The following is an 18,762-nucleotide window of genomic DNA, read 5'->3' on the forward strand; positions in this document are numbered from 1 at the left end:
TAACTCCATTTCTCCAGCATTGGTATCTTTTTTGGATTCACATGCTGAGAATATTCCCAGTTGTCTGGCTGGGAATTCCCAGGTTACTTTAATTTAGTATTTTCCTATGGAAAAACTTGACAACTTTAGTGTCCCATCGACTTTGTGGGTGCTTTTGGTCCCCACCAATAGGACGTCTAGTGTATAGCTCCGCCCCAGCAGCTTCCCCTCAGATTTTAACCACTCCAGTTGGAGGATATCCCCTTGTAGAGGATGCTTGCCTGGAGGGGTAGGCTGGAGGGCGCATGTGAATCCATAAAGATACCAACGCTGGAGGAATGGAGTTGTAGGTAAGAAACTACTCCCTTCTCCAGCATTGGTTCTTTCATGGATCAACATGCTTTGAATAGATTTTATAGCAGTATACATGTTAGGAGGAGATAAACCAGACAAAGATAAAAGACTTTCACATTTTCTGCACTAATGCCAGACGTATACAAACTTAAGTACAAGCAAATACCCCGGAAGCTGCAAGGCTTACCTTACTGTAACAGTCGTTGAAGGACTGCTTGTCCCATCTGCATGTCTTCAGTGTGCTGTTGTTGTAAACAGTAGTTCCTGGGAAATGTATGAGGTACTGCCCATGCTGCCAATGTCTCCGATAGGCACTGTGGACCATAGAGCCGCAGAGGCAGCCATGGCCCTTGTAGAATGCGCTCAAGCCACAGTTTGCAGAGGCCCGTTGGCCTTTGTGTGGCAGAAGGAAATCGCTGAGTATGCCCACCTTGCGATGCCTTGTTTTGAAATGGATTTCCAATGTTCCCTTGTTTGATGGCCAAAGGTGAGAAAAAGCTGTTTAACTGTTCTGAATGATTTTGTCCGTTTAAGATAGTATTTTAACACCCTTTTCACGTCCAGAGAGCGCAGGGCTCTCTCCTCTGGGGAAGTGGTATTTTGAAAGAATGTAGGCAGAGTTAGGGTTATATTCTTGTGAAATTGTGATGCCACTTTTGGAAAAAATATAAAAAATGAGGATTGGTGCAAAGTATCACTTTGTCCTTTGCAAATCGTAGATACGGGGGGACTAGTCTAGAGGATGAAATGGCTATTAAGAATGCAACTTTCCAGGTCACAAATTTGATATGTGCTGATGATCGAGGCTCGAAAGGAGTTTTCATAAGACTCGACAGGGCTGAGATTCAGGCTACATTCCGGTGGAATCGTTTTATTTATTTGGAGGAAAAGTACGGAAGAGCCCTTTTAAGAAGTGTTTGAGTAGCTGGTCGCCGTAAAGAGGAAGTGATCCTCTTTTCCTTGTAAATCTAGAAATGTGCCGCTAAGTGCATCTTTATAGAGGAGTTCGCTAGACCTTCTTTTGCCAATCTGAGCAGGTAGGGAAGGACCTGTTGAGGCTTTATGGCCAGTAGTTGAAGGTTGGGCTGCTGTTCACACCATGTACAGAACCTTTTCCATTTGTGGTTGCAGGAAATGTTAGTGGAAGGAGCCCTAGCCGCCGCTAGAAAGCACTGGCAGTATTGAGGGATATTTAAGCCGAATTCTGCATGATCAGGAGCCACGCTGTTAATTTGAGGGAGCCCAGGTCGTGATGTAGAATCAACCAGTCATTCTGCAACCATTTGCAGGAGGTCCGAGAATCAGGTCTGTCTGGGCCAGTACGGTGCTACCAGGATTATTTTGCAGTGATGTTTGCATATCATCTGAATTGTTATCCTGAGAAAGAATGGCGGGAATGCATAAGCAGACATGCTGGTCCATGGGAACGAGAACGCGCCCTCCTTGAAAGTCAGGATGAGGGGTCCTGCTTGCAAATTTCTTGTACTGCTTGTTGCTCTGAGTGGGATATTTGGTTGTTGTGTAGTTGCCATTTGTGGGACTGCGACGAATTCCTGCTGAGGGTGTCCATTTGTTTGTTTTGTATTCCCGGGAGGTGGAAGACTTGAAGCAGAATGTTGTTGTGAATGGCCCAGGGCCAAATGGTCTGTGCTTCTTGGGACAGAGTGTTTGACCATGTTCTGGCTTGTTTGCGCAGAGAAAACATTGTGGTTGTGTTGTCCGTGAGGGCTCGTTCCACTGAATTCTTGATTAGCGGGAGGAATGATTTTAGGGCCCAATGAACCGCCCACAGCTCCAGCACATTTATGTGGAGGATGGATTCTTCAGGGGTCCATAGGCCTTTGACTTGGTGTTTGTCCAGGCGAGCTCCCCATCCCGTCAGGGAGGCATCGGTCACAATCGTGAGATGGTAGCTGGGATCCTTTGCGATGTTGTAGGGGTATGTCCACCATTTTAGTGTGTTTGAGAGAGTCCGAATGATGGCAATCTTGTCTGACCAGAACCCCTGCGTTTGGGACCATGGGGCCCTTTGCACTGGCCGCATATGTAGCCTGCAGTAGGGTATTAGCAGGATGCAGGTAGACATGGTCCCTAGGAGAGCCATGCATGTGCGCACCGTGACTAGCTTGTTTGGAGTGAAGGAATTTGTTTGGGTTATCAATTTTTTCACCCTGTCTGATGAGGGTCTGACGAGACTTTGGTCTGTGAGGAATTGAGTGCCCAGGAACACCAAACTATGAGGGAACTGTGCAAGATTTGGTGTAATTTATTGCAAATGCCAGTTGTTGGAGAAGAGTTTGTTTGTCTCAGAGAAAACATGGTTTGTTGATATGTTTAACCTCGAACCAACCAGTCGTCTAGATATGGGTAGACATGGTGGCTCTGTTTTCTGAGAAAGGGTGCTACTGGTGATAGGCATTTTGTGAACATCCTCAGTGTTGGTTTTAGGCCGAATGGAATTACCCGAAACTGGTAATGGCTTTCGCCGACCTTCAATCCAAGATACTTTTGGTGTCTTGGATGTATTGGGATGTAGAAGTATGCATCCTTGAGGTCTAACACTGCCAGTAATTCACAGGGTTGTATGGCCTTCATGACGTCCTGAAGTGTCACCATCTTGAACTTCTCCTTTTTGATGTTTCTGCTTAACTTTCGCAAGTCCAGGATAGGACACCACTTCTTGTCTAGTTTCTTGACGAAGTACCTGGAGTATACTCCTTTTCCCTTTGCCAAACAAGGAACTCTTTCGATTGCCTGTTTCTTTAACATTTGACGCACCGCACTTCCTGTTGTAGAATTTGAAGGTGCAGGTGTGATACCTTTATGGGAGGTAACAGGATTTGTGGGTGTTTGAATTCCAACCGGTGCCCGTGCTGGATGGCATCTAACACCCACCTTTCGTTTGTTATTGCTTGCCACTTGCTGAGAAAAAAAGCGCAACATTTCCTCCCACCTGTCTGCCCCTAAGGCAGTGTTTGTTGAGCCTTGTTCTGCCTACCTCTTTGAGAAGTGGCTGACCCTCGCTTTCACTGTCCTAGGTGATACTCCCTGCTGCACTGGGAGGACTGGCAATTTCTCTTGTAGCCCTGGGAGAAGTATCCAGTTCTGCTGTAATTCTTGTTGTCTCTTAATGAAGAGAATCTAGAATTACTTGAGGCTCCTCGAAAGGAGCGAAAAGGCCCTTCTGCCCTGTAGGTTTGTAAGAGGTCTAGCAGTGTCCGAGTCTACCTTCATTGTTTTGAGGGCTTCATCAATCTTGTCACCAGAGTTTCCCCCTCAAATGGAATGTCTACCACCTTTATGCTGTATCTTTTGCCGAAACTCGATTGAAACATAGTCATACTTGGCCTTTGGAGGACTACCCCATTGCCAATCTGTTTGAACCCTGCTTCAGCGAGATCTACAGCAATGTGAATGCTGTGGTGTGAGGCTTCCTCACCTTCACGCACCAGCGTCATGGCTTCCTTCCTCTGTTGCTCCGGTAAATGCTCTAATACAGGAGCCAACCAATGCCACATTTCTCAATCGTATCGAGCAATTATTACCAGGGCATTGGTGAGTACCGTTTTACCAGAGGCATCATTTTTCCTGCCATCATTGTCTGGGTGAGTTGCGCTTTTGTGCTGCTTATGAGCCTTGCCACTGACACAACCAACTCTGGAGAGGGTTGCAAGGTGGGACATTTTGGTGTTGTATTGGGTGCCTTACATTTTTATCCCGTCTTCCTTCAATTGCCGGTTCTGTAAATGGAGATTTGAGAGTACGAAGGCCCTCCTGCCAAACATGATCTAGGATGAGTACAGAGAACACCGCTTTTCTCGCTTACCCATGTGGTCAAAAAGGAAACCATCTTTTTCTTCTGCAGGAGGTAAGCCAAATTCCTGGCAAGCCTTAGATACCATGGAGGGGAAAGCCCCAATGTCATCTGGAGGCGAGGGTTGAGCAGGACTACCCTGCATATCTTGGTCCGGGTCATCCGTGTCCCACTTGTCGGCTCTGCAAGGAGACGAAGAGGTGGTGGAGCTTGCATCCGGTGGACCAGTGTGTCTTGGTCACAATCTACTAATTCTCCCTCTTCCTGCTTGTGTATCCGTGGACTATGTCCTTGGGGAGGTGGTGGTTTAGGAGGCGATTGAGCTCTTTGATGTTTGTCTTGTTCCCTGGAGGGGTGGCCTGGATCTCTTTGATGCTGCTGACCTGGCATACTCTGGTCCTTTCCGCATACATGGATTGTCTGTGGCTGAGGGAGTGGAAGTGTGGCATTGAGTAGACCCAATAGTGACTTTAGTGTGGAAAGCACTTGCAGGGAAAGCAAGGATTGTGGGTTCAGAAGGGGGAATTGTGGATTCATACTTCCCATTCCCAACGGTGTTAATGGTAGAGTAGGTGTATTTGCCCTGTATAGAAGACTAGGAAGTACCTTCTTCAGGATCGGAGTAGGTGACGCCTGGACACTACTCTGGTGGAGGCTCAAAATCTGAAGTGATTTCATGCTGTAAAGTGTCCTCATGCATGATGACTTGGTAACCTATAGGAGATATTCCTAGAGGAACATATCCATGCCCTTTCGTGTCCCTGGTCAGGGTTTTTAGTATACCCGTGGCAGATGATATACTTTATTTTATTTAATATATTTCTATAACGCTGGAACAAAAGCCAGGGGGCATAAAAGCGCTTAAACTGGACATTAGACAAAGAACAAAAAGAAATGCAGGCAAGCCAGGGTGGCGAGAGAGCAGGGGATCCGTCTTTATTCAAAGAGAAATGTTTAGGTTTCTTTTAAACCTTGATAGGATAGAACACAGCCTTAGGTCAGGCAGGAGTGTGTTCCATAGGTGCAGTGATGAGAAAGAAAAACATGAGTTTTTCAACTGTCAGTTTTCCCGTGGGGATAAGGAGTAAGCCTGACTTATTTGATCTGAGGTTACTTCAGTCCAGTAACCATTTAAGAAGGGCTGTCTGGTAGGCTGGGCTCTTGGCATACGGGCATGCATGCGAGATGCATAGCGTGCAGAACACAACTCTTTTCTACTGGAAGCCAGTGTAAATCTCTCCTGGCTTTTGACACATGATCGGTTTTACACAGACCAACTACTACCCTCACTGCATTGTTCTGAACAACTTGAAGCCGACTTAGCTCCCCTTTGTCAAGGCCCAGTAAGACACTGGCACAGTAGTCAATACAACTCCCGAGGATAGCACTGGTCAGGGTGGTGCAGCTGGTAACGTCCAAGAATGGTCAGATTAGTGCCGGTAATTTAATGTAGTAGAATGTGTTTGACACTAAGGAACTGATATGTGCCCTTATTGAGAGCTCTTGGTCAATAGTAACACCCATGGTTTTCACCTTATTAAGAGTGGGTAGAAGAGTCTGCAATTTGAAAAGAGGCGTAAATTGGATCAAGATGGCAAAGCTTAGTCCCAGTGCCCAAGATTATAATCTCTGTTTTTGAGTTATTCAGGGGTAGGCCATTAAGCAACATCCAGAGGCGGATTTTATTATAGGTTGCATTTATGGTCTCAGTGTCTTTGAGGTGATGACCTAAGAGTGGAAAGAGACACTCAGTATCGTCAGTGTAATTAGCATAACAGATACCATATTAATACAGTTGATCGAAAAGTCCAAAAATAAATAGATTAAAGAGGGTAGAAGACAGGCAAGTGCCCTGCAGCATTCCACACTCCAGGGTCAGTCCCTCTGAAATTGCATCCTCATGAAAAACCTTTGCAGTCCTATCTGACAAAAATGATAGAACCCAGTTGACCACTTCCTTGAAGAAAGAATCTCTTTCCATAAATCGGTTGGCCAGTAAGGAGTGGTCTACCAGGTCAAATGTGTGTCAAAGCGAGGAGCATCAACAGAGATGTCTTACCATTTTCCATGGATTTAAGAATGTTTGCTTTAAGGTCCAACAAGGTGGACTCTGTGCTATGAGCACTTTGGATGCCCAACTGTTTGTGGCCTAGTAGGACTTCTGTGCTCAAGAAAGCCTTAATCTGTCCCTGTGCTATTTTATCCAGTACTTTCAAAAGGAAGGGGGAGTTTGTAATCGGGCGGTAGTTGCCTGCTATACCTGGATCAATTGGGGGCTTCTTCAAAGGGCGGTGATCCAGGCTTACTTAATGTCTTGAGGAACAGACATATCCCTAAATGAAGCATTTACAAACTTGGTGATCAGAGGGGGGAGCAACTGGTCACAAGATTTCATTACTTTAGCCAAACAGATGTCACCTCTACAACTGGTCGGTTAAAAAGCTTTATTGGTATGTCCACGATCTCCTCTTCATTCACTTCTAAAAAAGAGATAGGATTTATCCTGGGTAGCTGGTGTTGAGCATGGGCAGGAACAGGTGATGGAATCAATTGAGTAACCTTAGTTTCAATGTCCTTTTTAATCATTTGGATATTGCCAGTAATGGCCTTTTCAATTTGGGTACACCAGTCTATCTTTTTCAATTGCAAGAATGTTTGTTTGGGCATGGATCCTCTAGTTTTTAGGGTCCTAAAAAGGTCCCTAATATCTGATGTAGCGGTCTTCATTCTATTCTCATAGGAACCTTTTTTTGCAGTATAGATCATATTCTCGTGCTGTAAAAGAGAACAAAGATGCTAAAATTTGTCAGAGACAGATAGTGTTTTCTGACGTTTCTGCATTGCCTTTTGTTGCTTAATGTTAAAGTTTTGTATAGCTGACAAATAACAGCTTTTTGAGGGAATAGGCTTTTGTGATCTTAGTTTTTGAGGGGCAAAACTCACAATTGCTTCAGTCATTATTGTATAGTGCTGACAGCTCGGGTGCACTTATACTGGGCTAGATTGCTTAAGGGGGCAAAAAAACGAGCTAGTGACCCTAGAGTGAGTTTGCGTAAGTTACGACAAAGGACTGTCCTCTAAGGTTGTTTGAATTTCTTAGTAGTCGACTTTAGCTGTATTTCAAAGGTTACGTAACTGGTCGGACCAAGGACAGGGTTTCACTTCCATCCTGTCCACCCCTATGCTGTGCGTCACAACCCAGTCAAGGATTCTACCCCCACAGTGGGTAGGTTGTGATACAAATTGACTATAAGGACTACAATCCACGTTTTCCAAAGCACTCACATTTGCTTTTGACAGGGAGTCTGAGAGGTCATCAAAACCCATGTTGAAATCTCCTATAATGATCACTTTGGACTTGGGTTTGAGAGTGGAGGAGATCAGTTCACATAGGTTGGCTACAAAATCTGGCATGGGGGTGGGTGGAGGTGGGCAATACAAGACGTAGAGATTAAGTGTGGAACTGGGATCGAGTTCAACTTTAACTAATAGAATTTCACAATTGGGTATTTCCAAATAAGTGCATCACAAATATTCCTAATAGGAACACCCTGCTGGAGGGTGGTGGAAGTAGCCACGCCCCTAGTGGAATGAGCTCTCAATCCATCAGGAGGGTACTCACCCGCCAATCGATAACATTCCGAAATGGTGAGGATAATCCACCTTGACAAGGTCTGTTTGGTAACAGCCTGGCCCAATCGGTGTCCAGCATATCCTACAAAGAGTTGATCGTCCACTCTGACCCTGAACATCCTAGAAATGTAAAAGCTCAGAGCTCTCCTAGGATCCAACCGATGGAGTCGCTCCTCTTCCTTACCAGGACGAGGAGGAGGGTAAAAAGATGGAATAACCACCTTTTTACTCAAATGGTATTCAGAAACTACCTTAGGTAGAAAGGTGGACTTACTCTTAGTACAAACCTGTCCTTGTAAAATACAATAAAGGGCGACTTAGATGAAAGTGCCTGCAATTCACTCACTCTGCGAGCGGAAGTAACCGCAACCAAAGACACAGTCTTGAAGGACAGTAAACTCAAAGGACAAGAGTGCAAAAGTTCAAACAGAGCACCCATAAGATATTTCAACACCAAATTTAAATCCCAAACCGGCACCTGGAAAGGAGACGGCGGTAATACATTAGTCAGTCCTTTAAGAAACTGAGAAATCAAAGGAATCTTCAAGTAAGAACATTCTTCAGACGAGCGCTTAAAAATAGACAGCGCCGCCAGGTAACCTTTAATGGTACCTACTTGAAGGCCCCTGTGGGCCAAAGAAAGTAAAAAAGACAAAACCATAGGAATGGAGCACTGAAAAGGATCAACATTGTGATCTCTGCACCAGTCGCAGAACTTACCCCAACGGTATAGGGATTTTGTTGCAGGCCACCTGGCCGAAAGCAACACCTCCATCACGTTATCTGGGAGGTTCCAATCCTTATACCTCAACCTTTCAGATACCAAGCGTGAATGTTGAGAGTCTTGACCTCTGGATGGAGAACCTGACCTCGCCACCTCGAGCGCGAGAGCAGACCCTCTCGGTGTGGAGGGCAGATGGACATTTCCAGAAGGTCTGTGTACCACGCTCTCCTGGACCAATCCGGAACAATGAGGATCATGTGGGAACTGAACCTCTGTAACCTCTGCAACACTTGAGGAATGACGGGGACTGGAAGAAATGCGTACAGCAGTGGGAATGACCAGTCCACCACAAACACGTCTCCTAAGGCTCCTCTTGGAGGAAATTCCCTTGAGCAGAATCTCTCGCACTTCCCTTGAGCAGAATCTCTCGCACTTCCGGTTGACACTGGTGTCGAAGAGATCCACTTGCGGGGTTCCCCTAAGGGCTGAGATCTCCTGAAGGACTTCCTGAGCCAACACCCACTCGTGGGAGACCGCGTTCTGCCTGCTCAGAGTGTCCGCCGCCGCATTGTAGTCTCCGGCCAGATGAACTGCCGAGATCGAAATTTCCTGCTGGATAGCCCAGAACCAGAGTTGCATTGCCTCTCTGCACAATGGAAGTGACCCTACCCACCCCCTTTTTTGTTGAGATAATGCATGGCCACTGTGTTGTCCGTCATGATCAGGACACTCTTCCCCTGAACAGAGGGCAGAAATGCCTTCAGGGCTAGCCTGATGGCCCTCAGCTCTAACAAATTGATGTGGAGTCTGGACTCTGACGGAGACCAACAACCGCTGGCAGGCAAGTCGTTGGCATGAGCGCCCCATCCTGTGAGGGAAGCATCCGTCACTACCGTCACCTCCGGCCACAGTTGCCAAAACTGTTCCCTCTCATAAGGTTCCCTTCGTTGGCCTACCAGAGACCGAGAATGGAATCTGAACGGGATCAGACATCTTGCCTGAGGACTGCAACCACTGCATCTTGAGGGCCCACTGCAGGCATCTCATTCGCAGCCTGGCCTCCGGCACCAGAAAAATGCAGGATGCCATGAGGCCGAGCAACCTTAAGAATTCGAAAGCTGGGAGAGACTGGGCATGTTGAAACTTTTGCTCACCATCTCTACAATGTGATGAGCCCTTATCTTGGGAGGCGAACACTTCCCCAAGGACGTGTCCAACACAGCCCCGATGTACTGGAGCTGTTGGGAAGGTGTCAGGTGCGACTTCTTGAAATACATGGAGAAGCCAAGCCTGTGAAGGGTGCGGCAGGTGGCACTGAGATGATCCAACGCCAGCTCGGGAGAGCGCGCCCGGATCAGCCAGTCATCCAGGTAGGGGTAGACGTGAACCCTCCCTACCCCCAACCTCGCCTGAGGTACGCTGCCACCACCACCATGAGCTTGGTGAAGACCCTCGGGTGGAGGTCAATCCGAACGGCAGGACCCGAAACTGAAAGTGAGCGTTGCCAGCCGCAAACCTCAGGTACTTCCTGTGCACAGGATGGATCGGCACATGGAAGTAAGCCTCCTTGAGGTCCAGAGACACCAACCAATCCTGAAGTTGAAGGGCCTGGAGGACTTTAGAAAGAGTGACCATCTTGAACTTGTCCTTCCTGTGAAGTTTGTTCAACCAACGCAAGTCCATGATGGGTCTCAATCCCCGCCTTTCTTTGGGATAAAAAAATAAGGGGAATACCATCCCTTGGTGCTCTCCGCTACAGGCACCAGTTCTATAGCTCCTCAAAATCTCCTGCACAAGAAGCGGATCCGGAAGCTTCAAAGAGAGTTTTCCCGGTGGAGGTGGATTGTCGTGAGGCCGCTGAGGGAAGGGAAGGCAGTAGCCGTGGGCAATGGTATCCAGAACCCACGCATCTGAAGTAATGGCACGTCATTCTTTGAGATGCTGAGACAGTCTGCCCCCAACCGGCAAACCATGGGACATGGCCTCACGACTGTTTGGAAGCTGCTGTGGCAGTGCCTGAAGGCAAATAGGCAGCTGCCTGAGCGGCTTTGGCACCATGATTTCCCAGACCACCACAGGTACTTTTTTGCTGGGCCCTTTGACTGGCGGCCCCTCTCGTCCTACCAAAGGAGGAGTAATAACGAAAGGAACCTCCCACCACTGCTGTCCCCTAGGACGAAAAGGCAGAGGTTGACGCACCGCAGCGCATAAAGATTTCAATGCAGTTTTGAGGTCTGCCAAACAAATGTGTGCCATCAAAGGGCATGTTGAGAAGACGGGCCTGCACATCCGGAGCAAACCCCGACTTCCGCAACCATGCAAATCTGCGGATAACGGTGCACGCAGCCATGGGCCGGCCGTATCCAAACCCGACTGAAGGGATTCACACATGGCATCCTTGCCATCCTGCACGAGAGCAAGGAACCCATCCCATTCTTCCCCCTCAGGAATATGCTCAGCCTCCAAAAGAAACACAATTCCACAGAGTGTGAAAACCTTGCCAAGGCACACATGGAGTTGGCCGATTTCAGGGCCATGCTCCCTGCAGAAAATACGTTCTGGGCCCAACAGTCGAAGTGCTTGTCGTCCCTATCCGGAGGGATGGTAGGGTACACCGCCTGCCTCGAGGTGGTCATAGCCGCCTGAACCACCAAACTCTCGGGAATGGGGTGAGTAGATAAATAGCTTGGGTGGCTAACAGAAGGGCGGTATTTCTTGGTCAAAGACTTATTAACAGCCGGAAGAGATTCAGGGGACTGCCGAACAGTTGCCACTCTTTTCTGTAAGGTAAGATGAAATAGCAAAACAGGGTCGGACCTTGATCCAAGATGTCCTTCAGATCATCCTGCACAAAGTCTTCCGGAGGACTAGACCAGCGCAGATACTCCGAGACTCGGACCAGGAGTTTCCTTTAAGAAGACTCTGCATGAGCCCCAGGCTCAGGTGTACCAAATTCCACTTCCGGGGAAGTGTCCAGTCCACTTGCATCATGGAGGGACTGCCTCAACTCCTCCAACTGACTGTCTCCAGAAAAAACTGGATCATCATAAAGGTCACCAGGTTCCTCAACCTCAGACCTTTCCTCCTCTTCATAAATATCATCCAGAGGGGGTTGAAACCCAGGTCTGGGGACAGAAGAGTGCCTGGAGGCCAAAACCGGCTTCACAGAGTTAGACGTAGCCTTCCTTGGAGGATCCACGATGTCAGGGTAATCCAACGGCAAATTGAGAAAAAATCCCTGAAGGCGCAGATAGCGTCGAAGGCGTCGACGTCTAGAGCGTCGACAACCTCGACATCGTGATCGCCGAATTGGACGGACATGGCGCCGAATGAGTCGATGCCGGCCCCAAAACCTCAATAGGTTGCTGCGGTCTCGCTGGAGACAAGGACCGAGACCTAGAGATGCGTCTCTTGCGACCTTTCAATTCCTTGTCCGTACGGGACATAGATGGCTCCCAATGTGTGTCGCGAACCCGAGCTCGAAGGCGTGCAAGCCACAGTACGAGACCGATCCTGGCCGGCTTGGTCAGAAGGCGCGACTGGACCCATGTCCTGCAATTGAAAAATCGTCATCATGGATTTCTTAAACACCGCCCACTCCTCTGGAGTCGAGGACTTTGTTGGGCGCAAAACCTTCCTCGAGACACCATCCTCGAGGAGGACGGGGGAGGTGACCGGTGATGGCACTTCCTTGAGTGCCAGGACGAAGATGAGTGGCGGGAACCACTCTGGGACCGAGATACCCGGGAATCCTTCCGACGCAGAATGTTGCCCCTCGAGTCATCAGTAGAAACCCCCTTGGACTTGGATTAGAAGCACGGGACTTAACAGGCTTCGAGTCCCTACCTACATGGAGCTGCCTCTTTCGCTCCCGCAAGGCCTTAGCAGTCAGCGACTGGCATTTTGAGCAGCAGTCTGTCGTGCGACTCGCCCAGGCACCACAAACAAATACGGTGGGGGTCGGTGAGCGACATCTTCGTCTTACAGTCCCGGCAGGTCTTAAAGCCAGACCGCGGAGTCGGAGGGGTCGAAGAGAAAGACATCTTCTACGAAGAAAACACTCAAGGCGCGCCGAGTTTCACGAAAAGGAAATAACGTAACTGAGGCTACGGGCGACGTGCATCCTATTTATAACATCCTGTGACATTGTCCTCGATGGAGGCCTTCGAGGGACATGGACCCGACGCCATTGACGCAGGACGCTTTCTGCCAAAAAGTTTCCGAAGTGCACAGCTGTGGACATTACATGTAAAAGATGTAGAATGCGTTGGAAGACACAATCCATTCGAAATGTTTATTTATAAAGAGCCTATACACAAGACAAGTGTTTCAAAGCGCTCAAGGAGGGTGGGAACATGGGGATAAACAACAGTTGGTCAGAGCCCTTGACATTCTGAGACAATAATAGTTTGCACAGACAGAGTAAGTGCATATAATACATTTAACAGTTGAGATATAGGCCTGCCGACGATTCTGCAGTTTTACCAAGTGCAATTAAGGGGTGAAGACAAGGGAGAACAGGCAGACTATCTTCAGGCACGATGCATTCGGACTGTGCAAGTGCACAGATGGTCAAAGGGAGGGGGAGGTCCAAGTACACTCATTCGGAGGAGAGTGGGGTACGTGCAAAGAGACCCACTCTCCTGGGTTATTTCTCAAGTGCAGTGAAGGTGAGGGGGTGCAGGGCCATGTGGCAAGTGTGATAAAGGACTGTTGGGGGTGCCTGGGACCTGTGAGACTCTGAGGTACACCAGGAGTCCAGTCGGCAAGCTGAAAGGAAGAGGAGTGAAAGAGCAGAAAGCTAGGTTAGCAGGGTAGAGGTAGTGAGAAGTACGAGAAAGAGAAGAGGAAGGTCTTAAGGAGCTTCCGAAACCTAAGATCAGGCTCAAGACAGAGGAAGGCACCTGCGGAGGATAAGGATTTCTAACCAAATCTCTGCTTGGAGAACCTGCTCACTCGTAGAAGGTTGGAGGCAGATGAGCGGAGGGCTTGTGAGTGCAAGTATTTAGGTGAGCAACGTTGCAGGTGGAGGATTGCTCAACGGCAACGTACTCGCCTTGGAAACAGGATGACACTAAGCAACACAGGTTCGATCCCCGGATCCGAGCTTAAATAGTTCCGGGTATTAAGCGTGTTATAAATATGCAACTAAGAGACATATTCCTGTAACATCGCCTCGATGCCCCGGGGCTGTGTGAGTGCTGCTAAAATGCAGAGAAATAGGTCCCAGCCCTCAGAAAGCCTTGTGGACAATGCAGAGGGTCTTGATCATTGCAGCCATGGGGAGCCAGTGAAGGAATTTCAGTGCCAGAGAGATGCAGTCCCTGGGCTTGAGGCCAAGGATAAGTCTTGCGGTTCTGTTCTGGATGAGTTGCAGAGGGCGCAGGGCAGAAGCAGGGAGGTTGAGGAAGAGGCTGTTGCAGTAGTCCAGCCTAAGAGAACCAGGGCTCTGGAGACAGTGAGCCACTGGGGGAAGTGAAAAAGGTAGAGTACCTATGAAGAGGTGCAGCTGATAGATTTTTTTTAGAGATGTCTGAAATCAGAGAGAAGGAGAAAGTGGAGTCGAAGATGACCCCACGATTTTTGGCCTTGCGGGTGGGTGCAGGCGCAGGGCCAAGGGAGGCCGGTCAGAGTGAAAGTGGGAAGGCAGGAGCAGGGGTCCCAATGCTCCTTCGTTAAGCCAACTAATTAGGTGCCGGTTTCTGTCCTTAAATGTTTTTTGTGCAAAACCCTAACAGATTTCACATTCCTCCACGGAATGGTTAGGGTACCGTATATGTACCATTTATTACCGTGTATGAAGCTGTTGCTCCAGATGGAGAAAAAGTTGAAGAAATATTAATTATTTTGGAGGAACATTATACTCTCTTTCAGGAGAGAAGAACGAGAGGAATCCCACCAGTTCAAAAGACGGTTGAAAGGTAAGCTGCTGGGGAGGAGCTATACACTCGACGTCCTATTGGTGGGGATCAAAAGCACCCACAACAATGTTAATGGGACACTCAAGTAGTCCGGTTTTTCCATAGGAAAATTACTAAATTAAAGTAACCAGGGATTCCCAGCATGACGACGGGTAATATGCACTGCATGTAAATCCATGAAAGTTCAAATGCTGGAGAAGCTAAGTACCACTGTAGAGATGACACACTGGCAACGTATAAATGAAGGAGCTAATAAGGTGCGTCAATTGCGTGACCTGTAAAGGGTGGGCTGCGTGGTCCAACAACTGCGCCTAGAACGAGTACACAGATTAATGGAAAAGCCACTTAAAGCACCACAACGAAGCCTGTAATCGATTTTAAAGGAAAACTATGAAACTGGTAAAAGGTAACCAAGCCTGAAGAGCTGGGCAGTATCCCAAGGAATTGTGTTGTGTTCAAACTGTTTAAATACTTGAAAGCATGGTGAAGGGAACCCCTTTTTGCATTGTGTACTATTTGAATCTTGGGGGAGGGAAATCCTTTGAAGACCAAGAGCTGGACGAAGCTCTGAACATTTATTTGAACACTTAACATTTTGAGCTTGATATCCCTACACATTGTATACAAATAGATGTGAGGGCAGGTATACGTTTTGGACACAGACAGGCATTGGGATTTTGACTTCTTGAAACAGACTACCCTTAGCTTCATTTAGGTAGGGAATTTCCTACCTTTGCATAGAGCAAGTTAGTCCTTCTGCCAACCTTATTTTCTTTTAAATAAAAGTTTATAGCCCAAACTTTGAGTTGTCTGTTTCGTGATGCTTTCACACCAGGAAAGACTGACTACGTACATGGCTTGCTGCCCCAGTTCTTGTGGCACACTGTCACGGCCCGGAAGAAATGGGAAGGTTTGATGCGCACTTTGCAGCCCCACAGTGCGAGCTGCATTGGATATCTGCACAAGCACAATATGCACCATTGTTTGGGTAAGACTGCGTTCCACCCCATGTTAGATTACAGCGTGCGGCTGCTGACGCAGCGGATCCCAGAACCCTATTCCTCATGGGGGAGCACAAAGCTTAGTATAGATACGACCCATTAGAGACCTCACTCCTCGTGTGGCGGTACCTCTTTACCAAAACTGTGGCGGCTCGCCCCCTACTATAAATAGCTGCTCCTGTGGCGGTTCCCTAGTGTCCAGCCCACCTGGGACGGTACCCTCAAGAAGCACTGGGAAGCCTTGGGTAACCAAACACTGGGCAACATTTTGTCCAGGCAATCAGTTACTGACACTATAATCCTGGAGGGATGGGCATGGAGGGGTGGGGGGTGGTGGGGTGTCGGGGGAAAGAGAACACCATTGTGATGTTACAATTCTACAGAGTAAGGGCGCATGCATGAAATGGTGGGGGTGCCCAGGATGGGGGGTTGTGCCCAGTTGAACCAGGAGAGAACAAAGCCATAGCTCTAATAGCTAATGCTTATGGCTGCTGGAAGGTTCTCTCCTCCCTTGACAAGCCGGTCCTGGGGAAAATACAAGTGGGCACAGCCAGAGCTCGAGCACAGTGTGCTACTGACTTGGGAGTGTATATCTCAGATGATGTGCTCACTTACCAAACCGGTCTCGAATACTAGATTCAAAAGGATTCAGTTAAAAATTATTCATAGGTTGCACCACACAACCTATATGCTCCAGAAAATGTACCCGGATAAAATTGGATGTGCCTCCACTGTGGTGGGGAGAATGCAGACTACCTGCACATGCTCTGGAGCTGTCCTAGGGTTCTAGATTTCTGGCCCAGAGTCTATGACACCATGGCTGACATTACTGGTAAGCTGCTGGACCCGTCCCCCTACGTGTTCCCTGTTCGGGTCCTGGGCAGGTATCCCAGAGCGGCACAAAAGAGGCTTCTTCAACCTGGAGTGGAAGGACTGCAAACCTCCACGGAAGGAGGACTGGTTGAAAGAGGTAGCAAGGGCTTATGACTGAAGAACAGTATGTAACACTGGTCTTAACGTCAAGATCGACAGATGTTTGGGCTGAATTTTGTTGCTTCCTGGCCCGGTCGTTTGATGCTGGGACCCCACCGTGGGAGGTGGCAGCTCACTGCCAGGGACACTGTGGCTATATAACCGAGAGATCCATGGGGGCGGGAGTGGGGGTGTATGTTACGCGTTTGTCATGCTGTATGACATGTGTTAGATCTTATGTTGCACTGCCGAAAATGTAACATGCTTGCTAACAATAAACAGAAAAGAAAACCAGTTTCACAGTTTTCAGCCCATTCATTTTCCCATAGAGAAAAAGTGCAGTTTTTGAACAGCCGTAGCACGAAAACTGATGGACAGATTTTGACCAAATAAGAAACAATTTGGGCACAAAGCGTTGATTTAATTTCCTTGACTGGTTTGGGGGATATCTATCCGGTTGTTTTTAAAATATTCGCCCCCTGCCACTTAAAACCATTATATTGGTATTGGTGCTTTGCAGCAGAGAGGCGGAAAGAGGCTAATGGGTTTTGACATGCTGGATGAATTTGAATAACATTTTTTAAACCAAGGGATTGGCAAGGACCCCCCCACCCCCCCCAAAATTGACATTTTGGGAACAATTTATCAAAAAATGAACATTTGTGAATAGTGGCTGCGGCATATATAGTGGACACAGCCAAAGGCTGTGGCCACCTAGTGGGTCCAAAAGAAACATTCGGATAACATTTTAACATTTACAGTGGACAGGGCCAAAGGCCATGGCTGCAGACCATGGGTAGTGGGCCAGTAGTTTAAAATATACAGTGGGCACGGCCAAAGACCGTGCTCACTGGCCAGGACCACAGGACCTGGCTAGTGCACCCAAAAGACATGTATAATGGCCATGGCCACCCAATGGGTGTGTAAGAAAAATATTGGGGGGAACATATACAGTGGACACGGAAGGCGGCCATGGCCAGTGACCCGTAAAAGAAAAAAAACTGATATAACAAAATGCTTGAAATTCACTGAAACAACTTTAGCTAAAGTGCAGTTAAGTTAAACAGATTTAATGCAACAAAACCTTTGAAATTCATGCGGTTGTGGGAAGTCATGGCCAGCTTAACTCTGCATTTCCCGTTACAAAGCCCATGAGCACATAAATATTATAAGAGGAGGGATTCACAAAGACATATCAAATGGCATTATAGTTGACATAGTATTTTGGGGGACATCAACGGGCGCGTGCAGAGTGAAGCTGGTCATGACTTCCCACATCCACTGAATTTCAGTGTTTTGTTGCGTTAAATCTGGTCAACCTAACTGCACTTTAACTAAGGTTGTTTCAATTAATATATATATATATATATATATATATATATATATATATATTGAAAAGGGTGGGTTTTGGCAGCATCCTACAAACATTAATGTAGAGACTTGTTCACAGGGGGTTGCTAATCATTCACAGTTCCTCACAACATGGACAGAGTACTTTTTACCATAATGTCAACACCTACCTCTTCTCTGGGTCTTTTTGTAGACAAGAAGAAATCATCTTCCGAATTGATTTTCCATACTTTTTTAACATTTCTTTGTCTTGCACGCCAGTATCCAGTGATGGAGGATCATTTTGCAGTGTTAACATTAAAACCTAAAAATGATGTACAGACTGTTGTAAATTATTGATGCATTTCAGTCCAGGTGGACTGGACACATGCAAGCTATGTTAGCTGTTAAAGCAGGACATTGACGTCTTTGTCTTTAGAAAAGTTATAATTTATGAACACATTCAGAAAAACTAGGTCTTCCTTATGGCACTTTTCATTAATGGGGAACAACACTTTGGGTCGTTTGGTTCCAAGCAAGGACCATAAAACACCTTTCTAGAAGACTAAAGGTGACAGAAATATTATGTCAATAGTAATATTTTGCTGACGCAAATTTTTTCCTGTTGCGCCCATTGTATCCCCTAATAGGAATTGATCATTTGTACTATTACTAAAATCTTATTCTGTGGCAGGCCCAAACTATAAAGAAAACTCAACTTTCCTGAAAGGGACATATCTTACCCTCCATTCAAGATCAGGTTTTCAGTCAAAATATGACATTATTGGATAATTAGTGCATATATGTATATCCTCCAGATTTAGAAAATCTGTCTCAAATCTATAATGCAGGCAAGGGAAGGGGCTAATCTTATGACTGTGGCACTCAACTATAAAATACTCCAAAACCGCAGCAGGTTTGAAATGAACACTTTCCAATGATGCCAACTACGTTGAGATCCTACATTGGCAAGCCCAATGCTGTCACTAATGGCCACCCAAACATTGAACTCATTTTGCAGAATCCTGGATACCA

General features: G+C 47.2%; 1 protein-coding gene across 2 annotated transcripts in view; it reads right to left on the minus strand.

Annotated features, from left to right (window-relative positions):
* Positions 1-18,762, minus strand: part of OXSR1 (oxidative stress responsive kinase 1) — a 1,686,100-nt gene that overhangs the window by 850,560 nt on the left and 816,778 nt on the right. For both annotated transcript variants that reach the window (XM_069647752.1, XM_069647753.1), the window contains exon 8: positions 17,919-18,052. In XM_069647752.1, coding sequence (XP_069503853.1) covers positions 17,919-18,052 — 134 coding nt within the window. The remainder of the gene's footprint in view (positions 1-17,918; positions 18,053-18,762) is intronic.

Source organism: Ambystoma mexicanum, chromosome 2q, assembly GCF_040938575.1.
Source record: "Ambystoma mexicanum isolate Mex_15411 chromosome 2q, UKY_AmexF1_1, whole genome shotgun sequence".
In the NCBI taxonomy this organism is placed as follows: Eukaryota; Metazoa; Chordata; class Amphibia; order Caudata; family Ambystomatidae; genus Ambystoma; species Ambystoma mexicanum.